General features: G+C 45.5%; 2 protein-coding genes across 3 annotated transcripts in view; both read left to right on the top strand.

Annotated features, from left to right (window-relative positions):
* Nucleotides 1–4,444, top strand: part of top2a (DNA topoisomerase II alpha) — a 50,013-nt gene extending 45,569 nt beyond the window's left edge. For both annotated transcript variants that reach the window (XM_039739470.1, XM_039739471.1), the window contains 5 exons: nucleotides 63–222; nucleotides 405–463; nucleotides 758–874; nucleotides 3,252–3,499; nucleotides 3,674–4,444. In XM_039739470.1, coding sequence (XP_039595404.1) covers nucleotides 63–222; nucleotides 405–463; nucleotides 758–874; nucleotides 3,252–3,499; nucleotides 3,674–3,805 — 716 coding nt within the window. In that variant the 3' untranslated portion in view covers nucleotides 3,806–4,444. The remainder of the gene's footprint in view (nucleotides 1–62; nucleotides 223–404; nucleotides 464–757; nucleotides 875–3,251; nucleotides 3,500–3,673) is intronic.
* A 115-nt stretch (nucleotides 4,445–4,559) lies between these two features.
* On the top strand, nucleotides 4,560–14,639 carry LOC120517270 (gap junction delta-3 protein-like). Its single transcript, XM_039739472.1, has 2 exons — nucleotides 4,560–6,466; nucleotides 13,215–14,639. Exon 2 carries the CDS (start codon nucleotides 13,345–13,347, stop codon nucleotides 14,065–14,067), a length of 723 nt encoding a protein of 240 aa, XP_039595406.1. The 5' UTR covers nucleotides 4,560–6,466; nucleotides 13,215–13,344; the 3' UTR covers nucleotides 14,068–14,639.
* The last annotated feature ends 7,885 nt before the right edge of the window (nucleotides 14,640–22,524 follow it).

Genomic DNA, 22,524 nt, shown 5'->3' on the forward strand with positions numbered 1-22,524 from the left:
CGGCGCTTTCCAGCTTCGGCCTTCGAGTCTGTGCATCATAAGATGCGTTTCTTCACTTACAGCTGCAAAAGCGAAGTTGACCATCGACTCCAGCGATGAGGAGTTTGAATCCTTCAACAAAGAGAAAGAGAGTAACAACAAAGATGATGATGACGACGATGACTTTGTTCCTGTTGTCAACTCTCCAGACTCCCCTCCACGAGTGCTTAAACCAAAGCCCAAGTGAGTAGCTCTGTGCTGTCCCAGCGTATTTGGCCGTTATCACTCTGTTATATCATGGAGTCAGGTTAAGATTTAAATCCTTTCAGTGACTGCCTGTGATATTTAGTACAAAATAAGGAGCCCTTTTCCTATTGGGGACCTCATTGAGGGGGTTTTTGTCACAACTTGTTTTCTGCCTTTAGGAAGAAGCAGCCAGTTGTTAAGGAATCTTCTCCATTGGCCGAAATTGTGGAGGAAATCGGTAAGTTGTTTTGGCAGCTAAACCTGCTTCTGAATTTGCAATTTGATAAAGAATGATTGGTGGTAGAAGGTCCCAAAACTGAACCCGACAATTAGCGGCCCTATGCTGCTGCTGCTGCTGCTGTCTGGATGACCCTTTTAGTCTGCCAGATGGCACAAGTGACCTTTGCCAGTGTGATGGTGGCTGGCTTAATTTAAAATTCATGTTATGTGTGGGTACCAAATTTCTGGAATGTTCGTATTTTACTTTCAAAGTTCTCGTCGTAATTCAACATGTCTGTTTTCATTTTTGTAGTGCAAGAAAAAAACGAAAAAGTAGAAGAAGAAAAAGTACCAGAAGTGCCACCTGCTCAGAAAACAGCGAGCAAGAAGACTCTTGGCAAAAAGCCAGCACCCAAGAAGAAGGTCGCAGGTAAACCTCAGAAAATGGCCTGAAACTTTACACTCCTGCTAACAGCGCAAATTAACAGCTCGCATTTCATAAATATTAATTTTTATAATTTTAACTGTGCATTGACGTATCCAAGCTTGCTTTTCAAAGTTGATCTGTTGGATTTTCCTGACACTGCATTTGGCCAAAAGTTTTAAGGTGGATGTCAGCAAGCTGAAATGTGGCCAGACTACCTCTAGAGGGTAGTTTGTGCATGAACCACAATGCTTGCTGTTGACCCTCAAACGAGCAGATGTTCTGAGGGCCCTGCGTCCACATTTGAAAGGGAAGACCACGTTGACTGAGTATGGGCAGCCCACCACACCACACCACTGCCAAGCCAGCAGACAGACCTGAGGCATGTCAGCCTAATTTTGCATTCTGCCCCCACCCCGGGACATGCTGGCACCAATTGTTGCTCCTCTCGTTTCCCCACATCGGTCCCACCGAGTGAGTTAGTCAAAAGCTGCTGTAATTTGCGGAGAGTCGCTGCGCCCTTAATGACCGCAGATGTGTCATTGACATTAATTGCTGATAAGCTGCTCTGATTCCTGGGCGGGCGTCACAGGCCATGTGGCCAGTAGATCGAGTTATAAAATACCAAATATCGGTTAGTGTTGGGTGTGGGTGGTTACAACATGGGCTCGGACAAGGGAAACTGGGTGATGATCCGTGGTGTCCAGTAGGGAGCAGTCCAGGGATAATATTAATATTTAAATTTAAATGATTTGGATAAAAGTATAAATAAAATTCGGAGTGGGCAACTGACTTTCTTGTATACTCAGATATAGGGACACATTTTTGAGGAGTAAACAGCAGGACAATGATTATTTTTATACTATGTACATTAAAGAACCATCAACAACAAATCAATCAAGTTAATATATTGAACAATTATTATAAAAGTAAAGTTGAATAAATCTGACTCTGCTGTTGCATGAATAAAAGGTAAAGTACCACTTCTGGTTAATGGAAATAGCCAAAAAGTTGATAGAAATCTACATTTTGTACCTAATGCTTGTGTGCACAATTTGGCTGACCTGAGTGAAAGTGTACTCGCGTTTTCATGTTTGTACACACATAGACATACTGTAATTACATAAACAGTATTTTAGGACTCGGACGTTTAAAACGTTGATTCATCACAATCTCAACATTGAATCTTTTGGACAATTATAATACTTCATATAAAAGAAAGTAGTAAGCTGGTAAAGTGTGCAGATACCACCAAGATGGGTAGACTACCAGATAATCTCGAGTCCATTGAACGGTCACACAGGGATTTGGGCAGGTTTGTGGCAGATGAAATGTCAGTAAATGTAAAGAATTACACACAGGAAGTAAAAATGTGAGGTTTGAATACACAATGGGTGGTTGGAAAATTAAGTCCACCTTATGAGAAGGATTTAGGAGTCGTCGTGGACTCTTAAGATATCGACTTTCCGTCACTGTGCAGAAGCCATTAAGAAGGCTAACAATCTCAGGTTATACAGCGCCTTGACGTGTGCAGTACAAGTCACAGGAGGTTCTGCTCAAGTTTTATAACACACTAGTTAGGCCTCATCTGGAGTTCTGTGTACAGTTTGGGTCTCCAGGCTACAAAAAGGACATCGCAGCACTGGAGAAGGTCCAGAGAAGAGCAACCAGGCTGATTCAGGGCTACACGGGATGAGTTACTGTATGAGGAAAGATTAAAAAAGAAAGAGCTGAGCCTTTGCAGTTTAAGCAAAAGTAAATTAAGAGGAGACCTGACTGAAGTATTTAAAATTATGAAGGGAGTTAGTGCAGTGGATCGAGACACTGACTTTAAAATGAGTTCCTCAAGAACACGGGGACACAGAAATTTCACACAAACATTAGAAAGTTCTTCTTCACACAGAGAGCCACAGACACGTGAAATGAGTGACCGAGTCGTGTGATGGACAGGAGGACCTTGGGGACCTTCGGAGCTCAGCTTGATGTTGTTATTTTAGAGGAATTCATTGGTTTGGACTGGCGAGTTTTGTTGGCTGAATGGCCGGTCCTCGTCCAGGTTGTTCTCATACATTTTCTAAACTTACTTTTTCAGTGTCATTAGATCCTCAAGCCTGTCTGGAGAGATTGTAATGTGGAGCAGGAGCAGATACATCCAGACACAGTCACTCACACACACACACACACTCTCGGTCGCTTCAGTAAAGTTTAGTTCTCAGTTCAATAGGCGTGAATTTTCAAGAAATTTTCAGAATTCAAGTACTTAACATGACACCAGTGACTACACCAGTGTCGTTACAATGCTTGTTTGCTGTGGTCTTCAAAATGTTTCAGAGCTTTGTCATCATGTGGGGGCGCATTGCTGATTTTTACTTTCTCTCCAAAGATGACAAGCAGCCCTTGATATCAACCGCCCTGACAAAGATGAAGGGGACTTCAAAAACTGCAGAGAAGACAGCGGCAACTGCAGCCTCCAGTTCAAATGACTCGGAGGGTGAGAAGGCCAGCATGGACAAGAAAGCCAAGGTGGTCTCGAAGAAGACCACCGCAGCCAAGCCCAAGCTGGTCCGTAAAAGGAAGACCTCTTCATCTGAAGATGAGGAAGAAGACCTTGCATCCAGGCTCACTTCCAAGGTTTGTTGTCTCCTGAACATGCTGATGTGTGTGACGTGGCTGCTTTGGTCCTTAAGTCTCTTCATCGTCTCTTCCTTTGCCGCCTTCTTTCTGCAGACGTCTGGTGTTTCATTTTTATTTATTTTTTTGATATTTTAAGTAACAATGTTTGTCTGTCTGTCTGTCTCTCTGTAGAAGTTCAAGCAGGATGATGAAAGCTTTAACGTTGACATCGACTGTGAGCCTGTGGCGCCTCGAGCCCGTGAGCGCCGAGAGAAGAAGGTTGTCAAGTATAACTTTGATTCCTCTGATGAGGAGGAGGAGTAGTTGTCCTGCACCCCTGCCCGATTGTTGGTTTTTATTGAATTTGTTCAGTTTGTTGCGGTTGGGTTTGCCACAAACCCGAAGTTTAAACAGAAGACTTCCTACGGCATGAATTTCAAGCTGGTCGGGGGGCTTTGCTGAGCAGAATTTCCTGAGCTGACCTTCACCCTGTGCCTCTGCCCCCCGTTTTAGAGATTTAGTGATCATTTTTAGGACTTTTTTTTTTTTTTTTTTTTTTTTTGTTTCTTCAGTTTGGATCTTTTCAAATCCCCCCAGTGAAGTGTTTTAACTTGTTGATGGTCAGGTGCGTTCCCCGGTGTGCTCCAAGGGGCTTTGGCCGTCAAGCTGGGGTGTTCTGATTGTTTTTAATGCGGCTGTTTTAGACACGGCCTTTTGGCACTTAATATTCTCTGACCCCCATTGTTTGTCTTGATGGGGGGGGTCATCATTACTGCTCCCTATTTTACCTTTTTTCAATATGGGGGTATTGCTACTTTTACATTTGCATTTTCTGTTTTGTTCTGTCCTTTTGTACGTCTTCCATGTTTGTTCTGTCTGCAGTGTAAATATTTACTGTTCTTGTTTTTTAGGATTCTATTTATCTGTTCCTTTACTTGAAATAAAACCAGTTGGTTTGGGTAACACTACAGTTTGCCGCTCGTTTCTTTTTGCTGCCACTACAGTGGTCTTGGAGACCACCGATGTTTGTGGCGTGGAGTGTGCACCCTGGAGGATTGGCAGCTGTCGTGTGTGTGTTTTAATGTCCCATGATGGACCAATCGCTCGCCCCTACAAGAGAAGATGTGCATTTGTCTGGGGGCAGAGAGCTTGTGAAGTAAAGTGCCATTAAAGTGGCACAGCCAGAGTTTAGTCTTGCAGGGCCAGACATCTGCACCCTCACCGCAAGAATCGCATCTGGGAAAAGCTCTCTAAAACGTTAGCCACGAATGGCAGCAAAGTCCAAAACCACGGACAAGGCTCGGTTTTCATCCTCAAAACCACCCCAATGTCGTCCTGTTGGCACACTTGAAACGTCTGGGGTCGCCGTATCCCAATGTCATGTCGTGTGTTTGACAAAAATGGACGGCGACCTGAAAGAGATGGCCTGAGCTTCTTCTGCCTGTGACCTTCGGCGCACATTTGGAGTTGTGGACCTGCAGCCCCCCTCTGAGGTCAGGGGAGAGCGGAGTGCTCTGTCCAGGTGCCGATAGCGGAAGAGCTCGCGTGTCTCCAGATCTCCTCCAGGAGTTTGCCAGTCCATCTGCACCCCTGTCCTCGCCGGTGGTCCTGCACTGTCATTTGTTACCCTGGGCGCAAATACAAGTGGCTGAAGTGCGCAGACTTGCATCTCGGACGTCTCACCGGTGTTTTGGGCAAATGGAGAAAATAAAGAAGACCTCAAGGAGCAGCTGGGTGACCACGCCCATCGGAGACACGCAATGGAATCGTTTAAATACACCGGATATCTCCTGCCCTACGTGTACCTTCAGCGCCGTTCCTGGGGGTCCATGTGTGTCTCAAGCTCGCCTGACCAGCGTTCCATTGAGCCTCCATCTCGGACTCCATTATTCTGAGGCGCCGTCCTCGTCTCCGGTCCTTGAAGGCGACTCTCAGGATGCCTCCTGCAAAAAAAAAAAAAGACTTTGTGAATCCACTGGCGGTCTGCCTGAGCGCTCATCATATTTGTCTTATATAGCGCCTTTCACGTCGACCTCTCTACTTTCATAAAATGCTTTGTAACGGTCTGACAGAGGAGTTCTAACACTTTGGTTATCTTGAGGACCATCTTGGGTCACTTTTGTTAAATTCTGGTTGAGTTTTTAAAGCCTGCCAAGTTGATGCCAGCAGTGGGAAACGCGAGCGGAGGAAAGTCGGCCGTGAGGAAGGGAGCGAAACGGGTTTAGGAAATGACAGACTGGGCCATCACTTCGGCTGCAATTAAAGCTTTGGAAAGAATAACCCCTTTTATTGTTCGTTTTTTGATCTCACTTGTTATTTCTGCTGTTCTGTTTCCAGTGAGATTGGACTTCAAGTCGTGAGGGCTCCCTGTGCCCCCCCTGAGCTTCCCTCCACCGGTCAAAGACACGCAGGTTACTTGGAATGGCGATGCTGAGTTGGCCCGTGTGTGTGAGAGAGTCTGACTCTCTCTCTGTGTGTGTGTGTGTGTGTGTGTGTGTGTGTTCGATCCCTGATAAAGGATAAACGAGTTAGGAAGATAGCTGGACATTGTTTTGTTTTAAAGCTTCAAAAATGAGATACAAGATCCTTTAACTGGTCTTTTCTGTCTACACGTTTATATTATTCTTTATAGCCATTTCTGTCTTGTAATTGTACTATTAAAGGCGTTTTTTAAAACCGCAATACAAAACGCAGTCACGCACTTCTGTTCTTAAGTATTCACGTAAACCAAGAAAACAACCAGATAAAAAAAAAACAGCCCGGATAGCAAATTGATTTTTTTCCAACCCCTCGAATTGCGTAACGGACGTCCGACTCCGATTTTCGGGAAGACCGAACTTGAACTTGTGTTGTCCGCGCGCCTGCGGAAGGCGTCCAAGACTGAACATAAAATTGAGGGACTGTGCTTGGGAGGAGAAACAATTTCGGAGAAGAGGACTGGCAAAGAATCTCTGGGATCGAAGCAAGAAAGACAAGGAAAGTCAGGTGAGAGTTGGCCGAGGGTTCAAGGGAGGTGGGATTCAAATATGTAGTGGCCGGTCTTTCTTTCGGCTCTGTGGCCTCATCTCCTCAGACACACTAAACGGACCGTTGTTCGGTTTCTATCACGCTGAGTGACTTTACGCAAAGAAAGAGCGCAACCCATAAAAAGACCTTCCCACCTACCCACTTCTTATTCTCGGGGCTGGCGTTTACTGAGAAAGCTGCTAGAAACTGACGTGTAGTGGGCTCTGGTCCGCCTAAAGCAGACGCATTCCGTCCTCGTCGCTTCAAAGTTTAGGAATTCGCACACTGCTCATGAGCACTAGCGCTCAACTTCAATGAAACGTTAATAAAATATTGTTTTTTTCACTCATAGGAATTAATAAGATAAATAAATAAAAGTAAACTTTTTCTCACAGAAATAAGTTAAGGTGCATGCGCACTGATCTCAGAAGACCGTTTGTCTGTACACGTGACCGACCTGCGCGGTCTTCTCCAGCCGGCGTCCCGTCCTTGTGTCCTGCGCGTTGTCTCCGCATTCACGTAAGCGATGGCGAGATCCCTGGGTTAACTGGTAACAATGGAATGGTTTTCAAACTGGGGGCCGCCAAACTTTTTTTTTTCTTAAACGTAGCCCAGGGTCAATGTATGGGTCCACTAGCGCTGCGCGGCGCACGTGAAAAGGACTTACAGAAGGGGCACGGGCTTGAACCATCATTACGGAACCACCTGCACTCTTTATAAAGAAACAGGTGCCAAAATTGTCCCTGAGAGTGACGCCATAGGGGATTCGTTTTTGTGGTTCCTTATGAAGGTTTTAGAAAGGGCTTTATTTTTAGACACCTCATCGCATGGCTGCACTCAGTTCCTAATCTGGGATCCTGAGTTGGTTTGTCATGGGGTGAGTGTTGCAATGCCTTGTTTCAGTGCGTGCCCCCAACCCCTCTCTCTAGTCATGAGTAGATGGTAACAGATTTGTGAAAGGACCCTCGCTGCATACAGCCACACAGACTCGGTTCACGTTTTCTTGATCTGTCGTCTTAGCGGTAAAGGGTTCAGTTTTGTCCAAAACCTTTTCAAAGCCCAAAGAATAAAAAGAAACCATCCCAAAAATGAAACGGCTCGGTGTCAGGCAGGCGTTCAAATGGTTTGTGGTTGACGCCCCTTGCCCCACCATTAGACACTGACTGGTCCTTTGATTACATTTAGTTTGGTAGGATTAACACGTGGTCCCGAATTGCGATGCAGTCCACTCGGAGTGGCCGCCGACTTGCGTTCAATGGACTTGAATGAAAATGCAGTCTGAAACCGACAGGAATGTTGTGCGTCATTGTGAAAACAAACCGATCGTTTGGTTATGTTATTAATTACGACACCATAAAGCCAGACCAAAGTGAAACGCACCACGTTCATAAGCATTGTCGTCCGGGGCAGTTAACAATTCGGTACAAATCATCTTTCATAGGGATGAGCTGCCCCTGCTATCCCTAAACTGCACAGCACGCATTACGCAAAATACGACAGGAAGCACGACGTCATTAAAAGACGTCAGCTGCGAGTGGGCGGGCTCTAGCAAGTGCTGTGTTTTGATTGGTGAGCCGGCGGTAGAGGGGGGCACGTGCAGTCCCGACTTCGCACAAGTCCGTGAGCCGCGGGATTCCCAAAGCAAGCAAAGCGCAGCTCAAAGTTCTGACTGTGCATCTCCGTGGCGGACACGAGTGCGACCAGAGGATACGATACAATACCATTTAGTTTTGTTTTGCCCAAAATCGCACAAGGAGTGTCGGAATGGGGTTATGACAGCAGGAAGTGGCCACTTTAACTCAAGAAGCTCCACATTCACCGCCAGCGTCCATTTAGAAATATAACGCATGAACATAGACATATATATATAGGGTTGTCCAGATCTAACTATGCAATTTTTCATTACGCTATGACTTATTAAGTTTATTACATAGAAAATCACCCAAAAAACCCCGGACCATCGAGAAGTGTGTGAACTGACGACATGAAGAATTGTCTTCGCGCCGAACTGGAATCGTCCCCGCATAAATCAAAGTCATACTGACGCTCTGGATCTGCATAATTAGATCTGGACCACCCTATAGATTGACGCCGCATTCACTGTGTGGCCCAGTCGACACGAAACGTCAGCGCATCCGTCATATTGCGAGTGGCAAAAGTGCCATTTAAACTAATACAGGTAGACGTGGAAACCGGGTTTTCTGATGAAAAAACAGTAACATTTAAAACAGTATCGTTTACATACGACAGATTTTGGCGAATCGTTTAAATGCAATTACTGCCCAGGATTGGTTCCTGCCTTGTGCCCTGTGTTGGCTGGGATTGGCTCCAGCAGACCCCCGTGACCCTATTCGGATTCAGCGGGTTAGACAATGGATGGATGGATGGTTTAAATGCAATTATTTATATCCATTTATACACTAATAATGGCAATTATTAAATGATAATAATTATTATTATTAAATACCTTATTATTATTATTAAATAATTCCTCCTAATGGAGGCTCCCATATAAGTAACATTTCTCAGACTGCCTTCTTCCATCTTCGAAACATTTCTAGACTTCGTCCTGTTCTTACACAGCACGGTACTGAAGTATCGTTAATGCCCGAGTCGCCTCACGTACAGATTACTGTAATGCTGTTCTATCTGGCATCCCATAAAAACGTATCCATCGCTTACAACTTCTTCAAAATTCTGCTGCCAGGATAATAACCTGCTGTTCTAAATCCACTGAACATATCACACCGATTCTCCCTCAACTTCACTGGCTCCCTGTTAACTACAGAATACAATACTAAATACCGCTCTGAACATTTAAAGCTCTCCACAACCTCCCTGATCTCCTCCAGACTTTCACTCCTCTCACTCACTCAGATCCTGTCATTTGAGAGTATTCAGTCTGACAATATGGTGCAGCCTCAGTTTGTGAAAGTCAGACACAACTAAATACATGAGCATGAAATGATGGCTGTTAATTTCAAACTGTGTTTCCTCGATGTGCTCCTTGAGAAAAACCACCTCATCTGAACCAATCTCAGCCCAAACAAACTGACTGATCAGATACACTGACAGCTTGTCCTAATGTCGACTGGCAGATAACACGCTCAGCTATTTGGACCACCTTGACTGGACCCTCAGAAGGAATCATCAGACCTCCTTTGCTTTTTAATGTGAGTGAGTGGTAGCTTTGATCATATGACGCCGGTACAGCATCTGTCACCAAACTAGCACGGCATACATCACAGGACAGCTTTCTCAAAAGCCCGTCTAAGGGCTACCTGACCTCCTACTGCTTCCTGAAGTGGATTTCTTTGGGAAACCTTCAAAGTTTGAGAAATGTTAACAACTAACAACAATCTACATAGTTAGTGACTAAATATGTTTAGCCAAAACGTTGTTTGGAGGCTCACTTGAGCACATAAATGCATCGCTTTGCTAGCTTAGCCTGGTGTAGCTAAAGTTAAGATTATAAAATGAGATTTTCAAATGGCCAAATATAACCAAAATAATTGTTCAGCCCTGCCTATGAAATGTAATCCCCCAGGATCTGGTTTGGAGCGTACAGCGGTTTGTACAATCCCAATCTTTACCCATTACTTCACTCCACAGTAGTGCCACTCGCAATATGGCGGCGACGTTGACGTACGATGCTGCTGGTTGACGTGGCGTCCAGTAATTCTGTGTCTATGCGCCTGAAGGCCAGTGATTTCTCCTCTACCTTTAGATTCACCAATCAAAACACAGGATTCACTAGAGCCCGCCCTTTCAATGTTGATGGCTGAAAATGGCAGGTTGTATTTCAGTGTGGAGTCGATGAAATAAATAATAAAAAATCAACACCTAAAGAAATAAGCCACAAAAAGCCCTTCATGTTTTAAAAAGCACCTGAGGGGTGGCGCAGTAGGAGGGCTGCTGCCTCACACTAAGGGCATCAGGATTCACATCTGGCTGGAGTTTGCATGTCGTCTCCTCCCACAGTCAAAGAGAAGCAGGTAGGGTGAGTTGGTGGCACCAGGTTGGCCTGTGAGTGTGTGTGCCCCGTGATGGGCTGGCGCCCTTGCCTGGGTTTGTTCCTGTCGTGCACCCTGTGCCAACTTTGATTGGCTCTAGCCACACACACACACCCACCTCCCCATACCCAGCCTGGGCCGTCTTAATGTATGGGCACTGGCCGGGGGTCTCCGGTGCACAGAGCCCACGATGTTTCAGTTTCGCTCTCAAAACAGGGGCTGCAGCTCACTACTTTGGGGGCCTGTGATGCCGTTAAGACAGCCCTGGATTTAAATGACACGACATTTCACAAGATACGTCACTTATCGGGGTGCTTATTTGTTTCATTTTTTTGAGTTTGGTGCGATAATTTAAAGCTGGGGTGTCCACGTCCTGTCACGGAGGGCCACAGCGGCTGCAGGTTTTCCTTCCTGCCATTTTCTTAATCGGTGAGCAGCTTTTTCAGCCACTGAACTCGTTTTCCCTTCGTTTTTAGGACTCAGACCTCTGAATTGTTTCCTTTTGTTTTTCTGTTTGGCAGCCAAACAGAAACGAGAGACAACGGCTACGCTAAGTCGGACCCTCAAACGCCGGCGCTTGTTGTTAATTCAACCCGTCGGCTTGTTGCTGCTCTCGTTCGGCCACCGCCGACATTTTCTAAAACGGTCGAGTCGGCGGTGAGCTGAGCAGACCAGCAACAAGCCGACGGGTTGAATTAACAACAAGCGCTGGCGTTTGAGGGTCCGACTTAGCTTCACCCCTCACCTTCCGCCATTTTCAGACATCGTGTGACGGACACGGCTCAGCTGGTCAGGTGTTGCTTCGCCGTGGGTCTCATTATTGTTTGGCTGCTAATGAAGGACAAAGACAAACAATTAAGTCAGAATCAAACGAAAACCACAAAAGGTCTTAAATGAGGCGATTGTTGCGAAATTGCTTCAAACTGCTGCCAGCCTGAATGCAGCCGAGGTGGCGTGTGTATCCTGCCAATGCCGCTTGATACGTACTCAGTACATACCAAGGATCGTATTGGATGCACTGGTCACGCCATCTAGCAGTCGTAGTGGAAAGTACATCCGCCTGATGGAAGCGTAGTGTTGGTGCGGCTGTGCTCGTGGATTTTGGCTGCCAATTTCGAGAAATTTTCCAAAGTTGTGCCAAGATAAAAATACATGCCAGCTTATTGTTTGCTTGTGTGCTGTATTCAAATTAAGTCTCCCCTTCATTTAGCATCTGCTTGACAGCAAAAACACAAATTTCTTTTTTTTATATCATTGCAAATAAATTTAGGCAACAAGGGGTTAAAAAGGTAACTGAAGTTAATTAGCCACACAAACTGCTCACTAATTAAGGAACGGGTTAGAATGAAAGCCTGCAGCCGCCAGGGCCGGACAGACACCCTAATTTAAGCAACGAATGGACGATTTTATTTGAAATTCACACTTTTATTTGGCAGACGCCTTCGGCTCCTGAACGCACAGCAGCCGCTTTGTATTTCCTCTCAGCGTCAAGTCTTCTGCTCGGCTCTCCCCCTCAAACCTCAGCGACACTTTAAGACCCCCGGACTGAAGGGATTGTGGGCGGTGATTTAGGAAGGAGCCCTGTGGGCGGAGCCTTGTCCTCCAGCTGCCTTCTTGCACCACGGTGAGCCTTCGGGTGACCAGGCGTACCACCGGCACTTTGCTCTTACGGTGTTCACTATCCGTGCCAACATCCAATAATCAATTCACGCCGACTCGGGCGACGGTTCAGTTGCAGTTTGTTCGAACACCGGCTTTAAACTGTTGGCTCCGCCCCACTCATGAATATTGATGAGTTACCATTCGGGGGAAGAACACATCGATGTTTTGCTGCCCCCGGAGTTATTTGGGTCTGGCACTGTAAAGGGTGGCATTACCATAGAATTCTGAGCTGGTTAGTTAGTGCCAAGCGGTTTATTTTCAAATGTTCTCCGACTTCTCGAATCAGAACCGCTGGAAACACAACAGGACTGCATTTTCTGCCCAGCAGGTGGCGCACACGGACAGACTGGCACAGACACAGCTCACTTCACCTGCAGGTAGGCCTTTAAGGCAGAGGATGGCACAGGTGGCACATTTGGCTTTTTTCATGATTTACAAACCCCTCGGTGGAATCGGTTCACTTTCTGCGTTAGAGAGTCACGCGTGCGTCTCCGAGGGCCACCTTCCGCGCTCAATGCCACCCCGGGAGAGCAGGGGGCACGATTGCCAAGTCAGTGACACAGCTCGGGAGACGACGCCCACTGTGGCCATTTGACCCCCCACCCTATGTGCGCCTCCAGAGCCCCTCGCCATGAAGCCCACTTGACTTTGGTTAACCCTTTCACTATCACACGCTTGTTCTTTGCTTCCTTTCAACCAAGCGGCGTTGGCACCTCAACACTCCCTTTGAATGCCATCCTGCCCTCGGCCAGCGACGGTGCCTTTTAGAGAAGTCTCCCGGTTTGTGGACAGACGCTCCCATCTCTTGATTCATCTCACTCTCCTCGTCTTCCATTTATTAGCAGCCCGAAGGCTTTGCGATGAAAAGCTCAGGACGTTTACCTGTGAACGTCTTGTCCTTAAGTAATGCGGCGACATTTTTAAAAAAATTCCAAACAAAACAAAAAGCAAAAAGAATCAGAATAAAGTCTGTCGTCTTTTTACACCCAGTGGGATGAGCTGCGCCTCTCCGCTTGTGACGCCTGACCTTTCTCTTTGATTCCTCTGTCTAGGTGCCCCTCACTGACCACACATAGAAGACAACGAGGAGCGACTGGCACCCCCGTGCCCATCCGGCTCAGTGCGAACGCCAAGTGCCAGCCATCCATTGCAGGCCTCGCCTTCCTGGGCAGAGCAGCGGACATGGCGGAGTGGAACTTTCTACAGGAGCTCTTCAGGAGCCTCCACAACGACATGACGGCTCTGGGCCGCCTCTGGCTGCTGCTGCCCCTGGTCTTCCGCCTCCTCCTGGTCAGCACGGTGACCCCCAGTCTCTTTGAAAACGAATTCGCCGAGTTCACCTGCAACACCCAGATGCCCGGGTGTAGGGAGGTGTGCTTTAACAGGGCCACCACCATCTCGCACTATCGCTTCTGTGTCTTCCATCTGGTGCTCCTGTCCACTCCCGTCATCCTCTTCGTCACGTATGCTGTGACGAAGAGCGCCGTGCAGCACGGCGCCGAGAAGGAGAAGGAGACGACGCAGCATTCAAGGAGGAGACTCGTCTACCTTCTCAACGTCGTCGTCCGTCTGCTGGTGGAGGTTGGCTTCCTCGTTGGCCAGTGGTACTTATATGACTTCAGGGTGAGGTCCGCATACTCCTGTATGGCACAGCCCTGTCCCCACAATGTCGACTGTTTCTTGGCACGTTCCTATGAGAAAACCGCATTTCTGTGCTTCTACTTTGGAGTCGGGGTCTTCTCTGCGGTGATCAGTTTCCTCGAGGTCGTGTACATCATCCGCAGGTGGAAAGCGTCCGGCAGGGAACACGTGGGGCACAACCAGTCCACCCCGACCCACAACGCGCCAGGCGCAGACGAGCTGCTCACCATGGAGAGCCAGACAAAGACCCCTCAAGACCAGTGAGGGGCGCCACCGGCCGAGAGGAGGACCAGAGCCACGGCCTTGGATCTCAGATGGAAATTCTCTCGATCTCGGCCTCTGCGAGGAGAAATCTATCATTCATTTCAAACTTCTTCACTTTTTCTTTTTCGTGTATGTAATTTCTACTGTCTTGTTTAATGTGTGTATTGGATTGTAAAGTGTCCTTGAGTGAATGAAAGGCGCTACATAAATAAAACGTTATTATTACTGTATTATTATTATTATCAGGACAACATAGCCAATCAAATGTGTGCAAAGTCACATGTCCTGAAACCCCACGTGTGCTTTTTAACATAAATACCATACGTCCAAAGGAAGGGGGCGACACAGGAAGTGACATCAGAGATTGAGAGACGTCAGGCCTCCTGAATTGGACGTCAGAAAACGTAACGCCAACCACAAAACCAAAAATCGCCCGGGATAACATCCACCTCTCGGCACTCCCGGTTTTCAGAAATATAAAAACTCTTTATATCTAAACTTTGCTATTTTATTTTATACTTTTGTCTATTTGGTATTGTGATACGTTAATAAATACAGTACCATGATGCTTTTATATTTGTTATACTTTGTCTTTAATTGAGAGTGACTGAAATAATGAAAGGGCACCAAGTGTCAGTTTGATGGCTGCCTTCTAAGGGCTCATTTATACTTCACGCGACGCATGCTGCAGCGGACGCTCCTGCTACGCAAGCGTTGAAGTGTTTATACTTGCGCGCGTACTTTACGTAAAGCTGGAGGAGTCCACCAGGTGGCAGTGCGAGATATTATCACGGTGAGAACATGTTTGGCTTCTCTGTGTTGTGAATTGCCTAAAACACCTATTAAATTCCGATAACACCTTACCGCAATATCTGTGAAAAGGATGTTTATTGATTAAATCCATCAATCCAGGGATGTGTCCATTCCAACAAGCATTGGGCACGACTGAGAAACAATCCCTGGACGAGGTCTCCGCTCATCAAAAGGTGAATAGAGAGACACACATACACTAGCGTCATTTTAGCGGCACCAGATCCCCAAGTCTGCATATCTTTGGAAGGAAACCGGAGCACAGTGTGGAATACAAGCAAGAAATACCAGCAACGTAACTCCCTGCGAGACAGCAGTGCCATTGCTCCGCCACCGTGTCACCCCCATGTGTGTAATTATTAACAGTATTCATTATTTAAATGAAATTATATGTAAAATGTAACATACACACTTTAATGCATTTCATCATGAAAGTGATATCAAGTATGAATCTAATGATTCTAAATGTGCAGAGAGTTGGAATATCAGACATTTAATTTGTTCTGTGTGGTGATCTTTTGCTGCTTGCCGCAGCTGTCAGGTCCAAGAAGCTCGTAGCGATTAAAAACTGGGATGACGTTTACGATGGTCTGCTTTAATAATAAAGTAAACTACGAGGTTAAAGTGGACATTTCGAGATTAAAGCCGAAATTTCCACTTTAATCACAAAATACACGTTTTCACCGTGTCTTTTATTTTTTTCTCAGTGGCTCAAATACAGCGCTATACATTATGTTGGCGATGTGAAGTTGCAAAAAAAAAAATAGACGGCACTGAGACTTTTAAAATGTATCGTCACATGTAGATAGTTCCCGAATGTAATGACACGATACAGTTTAAAAGTCTCACATACCAGTGTCTTCTTTTAAATTTTTTATTACCGAATTACATTCGGGAACTATCTACATGTGACGATACATTTTAAAAGTCTCAGTGCCGTCTATTTTTTTTTTTTTTTCCAACTTCACATCGGCAACATAATGTATAGCGCTGTATTTGAGCCACTGAGAAAAAAATAAAAGACTCGGTGAAAACGTGTATTTTGTGATTAAAGTGGAAATTTCGGCTTTAATCTCGAATTGTCCACTTTAACCTCGTAGTTTACTTTATCATTAAAGCAGACCGTCGTAAACGTCATCCCAGTTTTTAATCGCTACGAGCTTCTTGGACCTGACAGCAGGTAAAGTAAAAAAATAAAAAATAGACGGCACAAAAGATAGTATATGAGACTTTTAAAATGTATCGTGTCATTACGATCGGGAATACGCGACGCTTGAATATAAAAGCACCACGAATGCATCTGTATGTCGGCATTTTGCTTCAACACTTTGAACCATTTATCAAACAGCAAAGCGCGCACATCGATCCCCGAAGGATCTCCATAGCGGCTTGCTGTCACATGTAGATAGTAAACAGGGACTCTGACGTCACGTTCCGACTTTTAGCACACTGCGCCCCCCGACTTTTTGCTGGTACTGCAACTCGCGCACGCGTCGCGTTAATTTCTGAGGACCTGCTCAAAGGACGCGTGAAATGAACGCTGGGAACGCGTGGCAGCCATGATGCGGACGCGTACGCGTTCTGAGCGTGAAGTATAAATGAGCCCTTAGCCACTGGTTTGGTTTATCGAGGCTCCTGAAGTCCTCCTCAGTGATCAGAACAACGGCGGTAAAAATCAGGACAAGGTTTGGTTAGTAAGGGCCGATTTAGGGCTCATTTATACTTCACCCTCAGAACGTGTACGCGCCCGCATCATGGCTGCCACGCGTCCTCTGAGCAGGTCCTCTGAAATTAACGCGACGAGTGCGCGAGTTGCAGTACCAGCAAAAAGTCGGGGGAGGCGCAGTGCGCTAAAAGTCGGAACGTGACGTCAGAGTCTCTGTTTACTATCTACATGTGACAGAAAGCCGCTATGGAGATCCGTCGGGGATCGATGTGCGCACTTTGCTGTTTGATGACTGGCTCAAATACAGCGCTCTACATTATGTAGCCGATGTGAAGCTGCAAAAAAAATAGACGGCACAAAAGATGGTATGTGAGACTTTTTAAAATGTATCGTGTCATTTATATATGTCTTTTTTATTTTTTGCAACAACAGCAACATAATGTATAGCGTTATATTTGAGCCACTGAGAAAAAAATAAAGGACACGGTGAAAACGTGTATTTTGTGATTAAAGTGGAAATTTCGAGTTTAACCTCGAAATGTCCACTTTAACCTCGTAGTTTACTTTATCATTAAAGCAGACGGTCGTAAACGTCATCCCAGTTTTTAATCGCTGACAGCAGATAAAGTAAAACAATAAAAAATAGATGGCACAAAAGATGGTATGTGAGACTTTTAAAATGTATCGTGTCATTACGATCGGGAATACGCGACGCTTGAATATAAAAGCACCACGAATGCATCTGTATGTCGGCATTTTGCTTCACCACTTTGAACCGTTCATCATACAGCAAAGCGCGCACATCGATCCCCGAAGGATCTCCATAGAGGCTTCTCTGAGCAGGTCCTCTGAAGTTAACGCGACGTGTGCGCGAGTTGCAGTACCAGCAAAAAGTCGGGGGAGGCGCAGTGCGCTAAAAGTCGGAACGTGACGTCAGAGTCTCGGTTTACTATCTACATGTGACAGAAATCCGCTGTGCAGATCCTACGGGGATCGATGTGCGTGCTTCGCTGTTTGAATGGTTCGATGTGGTGAAGCAAAATGCCGACATACAGATGCATTCGTGGTGCTTTTATAATTCCCGATCGTAATGACACAATACATTTTAAAAGTCTCACATACCATTTTTTGTGCCATCTTTTTTTTTTTTGCAACGGTGAAAACATATATTTTGTGATTAAAGTGGAAATTTCGAGTTTAACCTCGAAATGTCCACTTTAACCCTGTAGTTTACTTTATCATTAAACCAGACCGTCATAAACGTCATCCCAGTTGTTAATCGCTACGAGCTTCTTGGACCACACAGAACAAATTAAATGTATGATATATTCCAACTCTCTGCACATTTAGAATCTTTAGATTTATACTTGATGTCACTTTCATGATGAAATGCATTAAAGTGTGTATGTTACATTTTATATATAATTTTGTTTAAATAATGAATACTGCGGCACGGTGGCGCAGTGGTAGCGCTGCTGCCTCGCAGTTAGGGGACCCGGGTTCGCTTGCCGGGTCCTTCCTGCGTGGAGTTTGCATGTTCTCCCCGTGTCTGCGTGGGTTTCCTCCGGGCGCTCCGGTTTCCTCCCACAATCCAAAGACATGCAGGTTAGGTGGATTGGCGATTCTAAATTGGCCCTAGTGCGTGCTTGGTGTGTGGGTGTGTTTGTGTGTGTGTCCTGCGGTGGGTTGACACCCTGCCCAGGATTGGTTCCTGCCTTGTACCCTGTGTTGGCTGGGATTGGCTCCAGCAGACCCCCGTGACCCTGTATTCGGATTCAGCGGGTTAGAAAATGGATGGATGGATGGATAATGAATACTGTTAATAATTACACACATGGTGGTGACACGGTGGCGGAGCGGTAGCACTGCTGTCTCGCAGGGAGTTGTGTTGCTGGTATTTCCTGCTTGTATTCCACACTGAGCTCCGGTTTCCTTCCATCTGGATAGCTTCGGCTTATGTGACGCGCTAAAGAACTCATTCCGATATGGAAGCTGGCGCCCCCTGCTGGGTACTGAGGTTCACGCGGGCGCCGTCACCGCGCCCCTCCTTTGGTTTTCTGCCTCTCACGTGACGCATGCTGTAACGGACGCTCCTGCCACACAAGCGTTGTAGTGTTCGTACTTGCGCGCGCACTTTACGTAAATCTGGAGGGATCCAGCAGGTGGCAGTGTGAGATATTATCACGGTGAGAACGGGTTCGGCTTCTCTGCGTTGTAAATTGCCTAGAAGACCCATTAAATTCCGATAACACCTTACCTCATTATCTCTGACAAAGGACGTTTATTGATTACATCCTTCAATCCAGGGATGTGTCCATTCCAGCATGCATTGGGCCCGAGTGAGGAACAATCCCTGGACGAGGCCTCAGCTCATCGCAAAGTGAATAGAGAGACACACATACACTAGCGTCATTTTAGCGGCACCAGATCCCCAAATCTGCATATCTTTTATAGAGTAATATAAAAAGGCGATACCCGTCCTGAGTGACACGGCGGGAAGAAATCACTCCAGCCAGAAATCACTTCGCTTTCTTTAATGTCGGCTTACGCTGCACAGCAGATGAGGAAGCCAATGGCAGGATCCCAGTTTGGGAATGGGGGTCCGACGTGTAGAGTCTGCCATTTTTGCAGTGCAGTGTCAGTTGTAGGATTTCCCGGATCTCAGATGATCCGTCGGTTGGCTTCAAAGGTGTTCCAAGGCTTTATACTCCTTCTCCATGTGCAGGACCCCCACTTCCATTCCAGACAAGGCCCAGAGGGTCCATTTTCATGCCGACTCTGACACACAGACATTTCGCAGTTGTCTTCTCTTAAAATGCTTGCCTAGCAGTTCTTATATGGCGGACTCCAGTGTGCTCAGCCTGGCTCAGTGTTAGCGGTGCATGTGAGCAGAAGGAAAAGGCGATTTGTCAAATATTTTGGTGCAGAGCACAGCGACATATTAGACACGGAAACTTATTACAACCTCATCGTCTAATTCTCTCACGTGAAGCCTAAAAACCGCGAGGACTGATTTGTAGCATTGCCACCTAAACACGTACATGATTTTTTATTTCTTCTCTCCGTGTAAAATCCCGCTGTCATTTGAAAATACGGAAGATAAGATTGGCGGGTGGACTGAGAGGACCTTTTGGGGGGTACAGGGCTGTCGCGCTATTTAAAAAGGCAGGAAGAAAAGACAGCCCGAGTGTTTATGACACGAGCCATCGGAGTCCAGGAGAAAGGGTTGTTTTCGGGGGGCACCACAAGTCCATCGCAGTCCTGGGTGGCCACCTCGAAGATTCCGGACACGCTGAGGTGAAAGAGATCGAAAGCAGTGGGATTGGAAGTGAACGACAGGGAAACGGAAAACGGAAAAAAGACTCAATCGAAAAGACGGAGGGGAAAATGACTGGATATGGAATCGTATGCTTTGTGTTCATGATGTGTTAGAAGTGGGGGTGTTGTAAAAATGTGTTAATTATAGTTGTTTGTCTGCGGTGGGTTGGCGCCCTGCCCGGGATTGGTTCCTGCCTTGCGCCCTGTGTTGGCTGGGATTGGCTCCAGCAGACCCCGTGACCCTGAACTTAGAATATATAGCGGGTTGGATAATCGATGGATGGATGGTTGTTGTTGCATTGTCTCTGTGTGGTTTAGTTAATATCGCTTTTATTATTAGAAATCATCTTTCGGCGCTGTGGGAAGGGCTTGAAGCAGGGCCGGACTGAGACCCTTAGATGCCCTAAGCACTAAGTCATTTTAGTGCCCCCTTACACTAGTAATTCAAAATATTAAAACAATAACAAACTAGAAAATATAATTTTATTTTATTATCGAAAATTCGAAATTAAACAAAGCATACTTATAGTAAGAAGGAAAATACTATTTATTTTTGTATGCTTCATTTTATTTTTATCTACCTTTTTTTCCTTGCAAACTCTTTGATTCGATCTTCATCATCAATCTTACGTAACACATCTGCTTCTGTACATAATAGAGATACGGCATCCAGCCTGCCTTGCTGAATAGTTAGTTGTTCTGAGGGGATTTTTAATAGAATTCAACCGAGAAAAGGAGCGCTCAGCTGAGCAGTTTATGACCATTAATGTTAAAACCACACATTTGGAAAAGCGCACTCAATATAGAATAGAAAGTTCTGCAGGACTGAATCATCCATCCATCCATCCATTTTCCAACCCGTTGAATCCGAACACATGGTCACGGGGGTCTGCTGGAGCCAATCCCAGCCAATCGCAAGGCAGGAAACAATCGTGGGCAGGGTGCCAACCCACCGCAGGACACGCACGCGCACCCGGCACACACTTGGGGCAATTTTGGAATCGCCAATCCACCTAACCTGCTTGTCTTTGGACTGTGGGAGGAAACCCACGCAGACACGGGGAGAACACGCAAACTCCACGCAGGGAGGACCCGGAAAGCGAACCCAAGACTCCTTACTGCGAGGTGGCAGCGCTACCCACTGCGCCACCTTGCCGCCCTGACTGAATCTTGTTTTTACATTTTCTGTTGCACTGAATTTATGGCGCTCATATAAATGAAACTGCTGAAGTCCAGCTGAGAGATTCCCGTTGAAGTCCTCTGGGTGAGACCAGTCAGCTTCTCACAGCACTGAGAATACCTGAGCACATGATGAAGTGACATAACATGGCGGACGACTTAGAACAGAACATCTCTCAGCTGTTTCTGTGTATTTCTCTCCTCTCCTTTTCATCTCAGCTTGTCAACAATTATGCAAAAGATCGAATCAAAACCTGTAGAAATTGACTTTAACCCCAAAATTGATTTAAAAATGTATTTTGTGCGGCACTGTTTTTCGATAAAGACCTGATCGCGTTTTTATCATTACTTGATGAGAAAATGGCATCCGAAATTTTACAAATTCTAACGTTTGGGGTCGATTTTAAAGGTTTTTTTTTAAATGTATGGTTTTCATTTTGACATGAAAACCGTAGATTTACCATTTTGATTATTTAATTTCTTTATGGCTTTTGTGTCAGTTTAGCAAATCTATTTACACATATTCTTAGTACAAGACTTGAAGAATTGTGAAAGTCTTTATTAGTAAAAAAGTTATAAACAATTTTATCCAATAGTAATCACCTGTACGATTTTTACTTTTACATAATGTAAATGAATTAAAAATATCCAAGAATAGAATTAAATAAACTTACCAGAATATTTTTTCCTCAAACTGAGACGATGTTTTGTTTTTGCTTAAAACAGAAAATAACGCTTTCTACGCACTAGAAATTTATTTTAAGTTAAATAACAGATAATTCACGAAACCACAACAATTACTTGATAATAATTTTTAATCAACTATTATTTCAAAATATAAAAACATAATGTTTTGAATCGAATTATTTTCACACTATTTTGACATAACATGGCGTTTAAGAAATCACCATGAAACGGGAATTCCCCCTCGTAGATGGCACCAGCATGCAGAGCGCACTGTGTAAGGTGCCATCTACGAACAGTGACTGCATAGGGAGGTACAGGAATTTTCATTAAATTTTTAAAATGGCTATTCATTTAATTAATTTAATCATTTATGGTATAAATTCGGCCATGAAAACTTTTTGTGGTGCCCCCTTTTACCCTTGATGCCCTAAGCATGTGCTTACTTTGCTCATATGGTTAATCCAGCACTGCGTTTCATGCCAATCTCAGACAACACGACCGGCGGCGCCGTCCGTCGAGAGGAGCTTGCGTTTCGAAAAATGCGCTACTTTGAGGCCTTCGTACGCATGCGCTTCACCAGCCCGCCTGCAGTTTGACCGACACATCTGCGCAGGCGTGAATTCAATTCAGCGCCTGTGTGCCCAATTGCCAGACTTTCGTATGTGCGGAGAGGTAGGAATTGATCGCTTCTGACCGCTCGATATAAATAATGTCAATACCCGGTGATTTGTGGCAGAACCGCTGTTTCGTTACACATTTCGCCGTAAACACTGTTTATCATTTCAACAATAAAATCG

Source organism: Polypterus senegalus, chromosome 17, assembly GCF_016835505.1.
Source record: "Polypterus senegalus isolate Bchr_013 chromosome 17, ASM1683550v1, whole genome shotgun sequence".
Taxonomy (NCBI): domain Eukaryota; kingdom Metazoa; phylum Chordata; class Cladistia; order Polypteriformes; family Polypteridae; genus Polypterus; species Polypterus senegalus.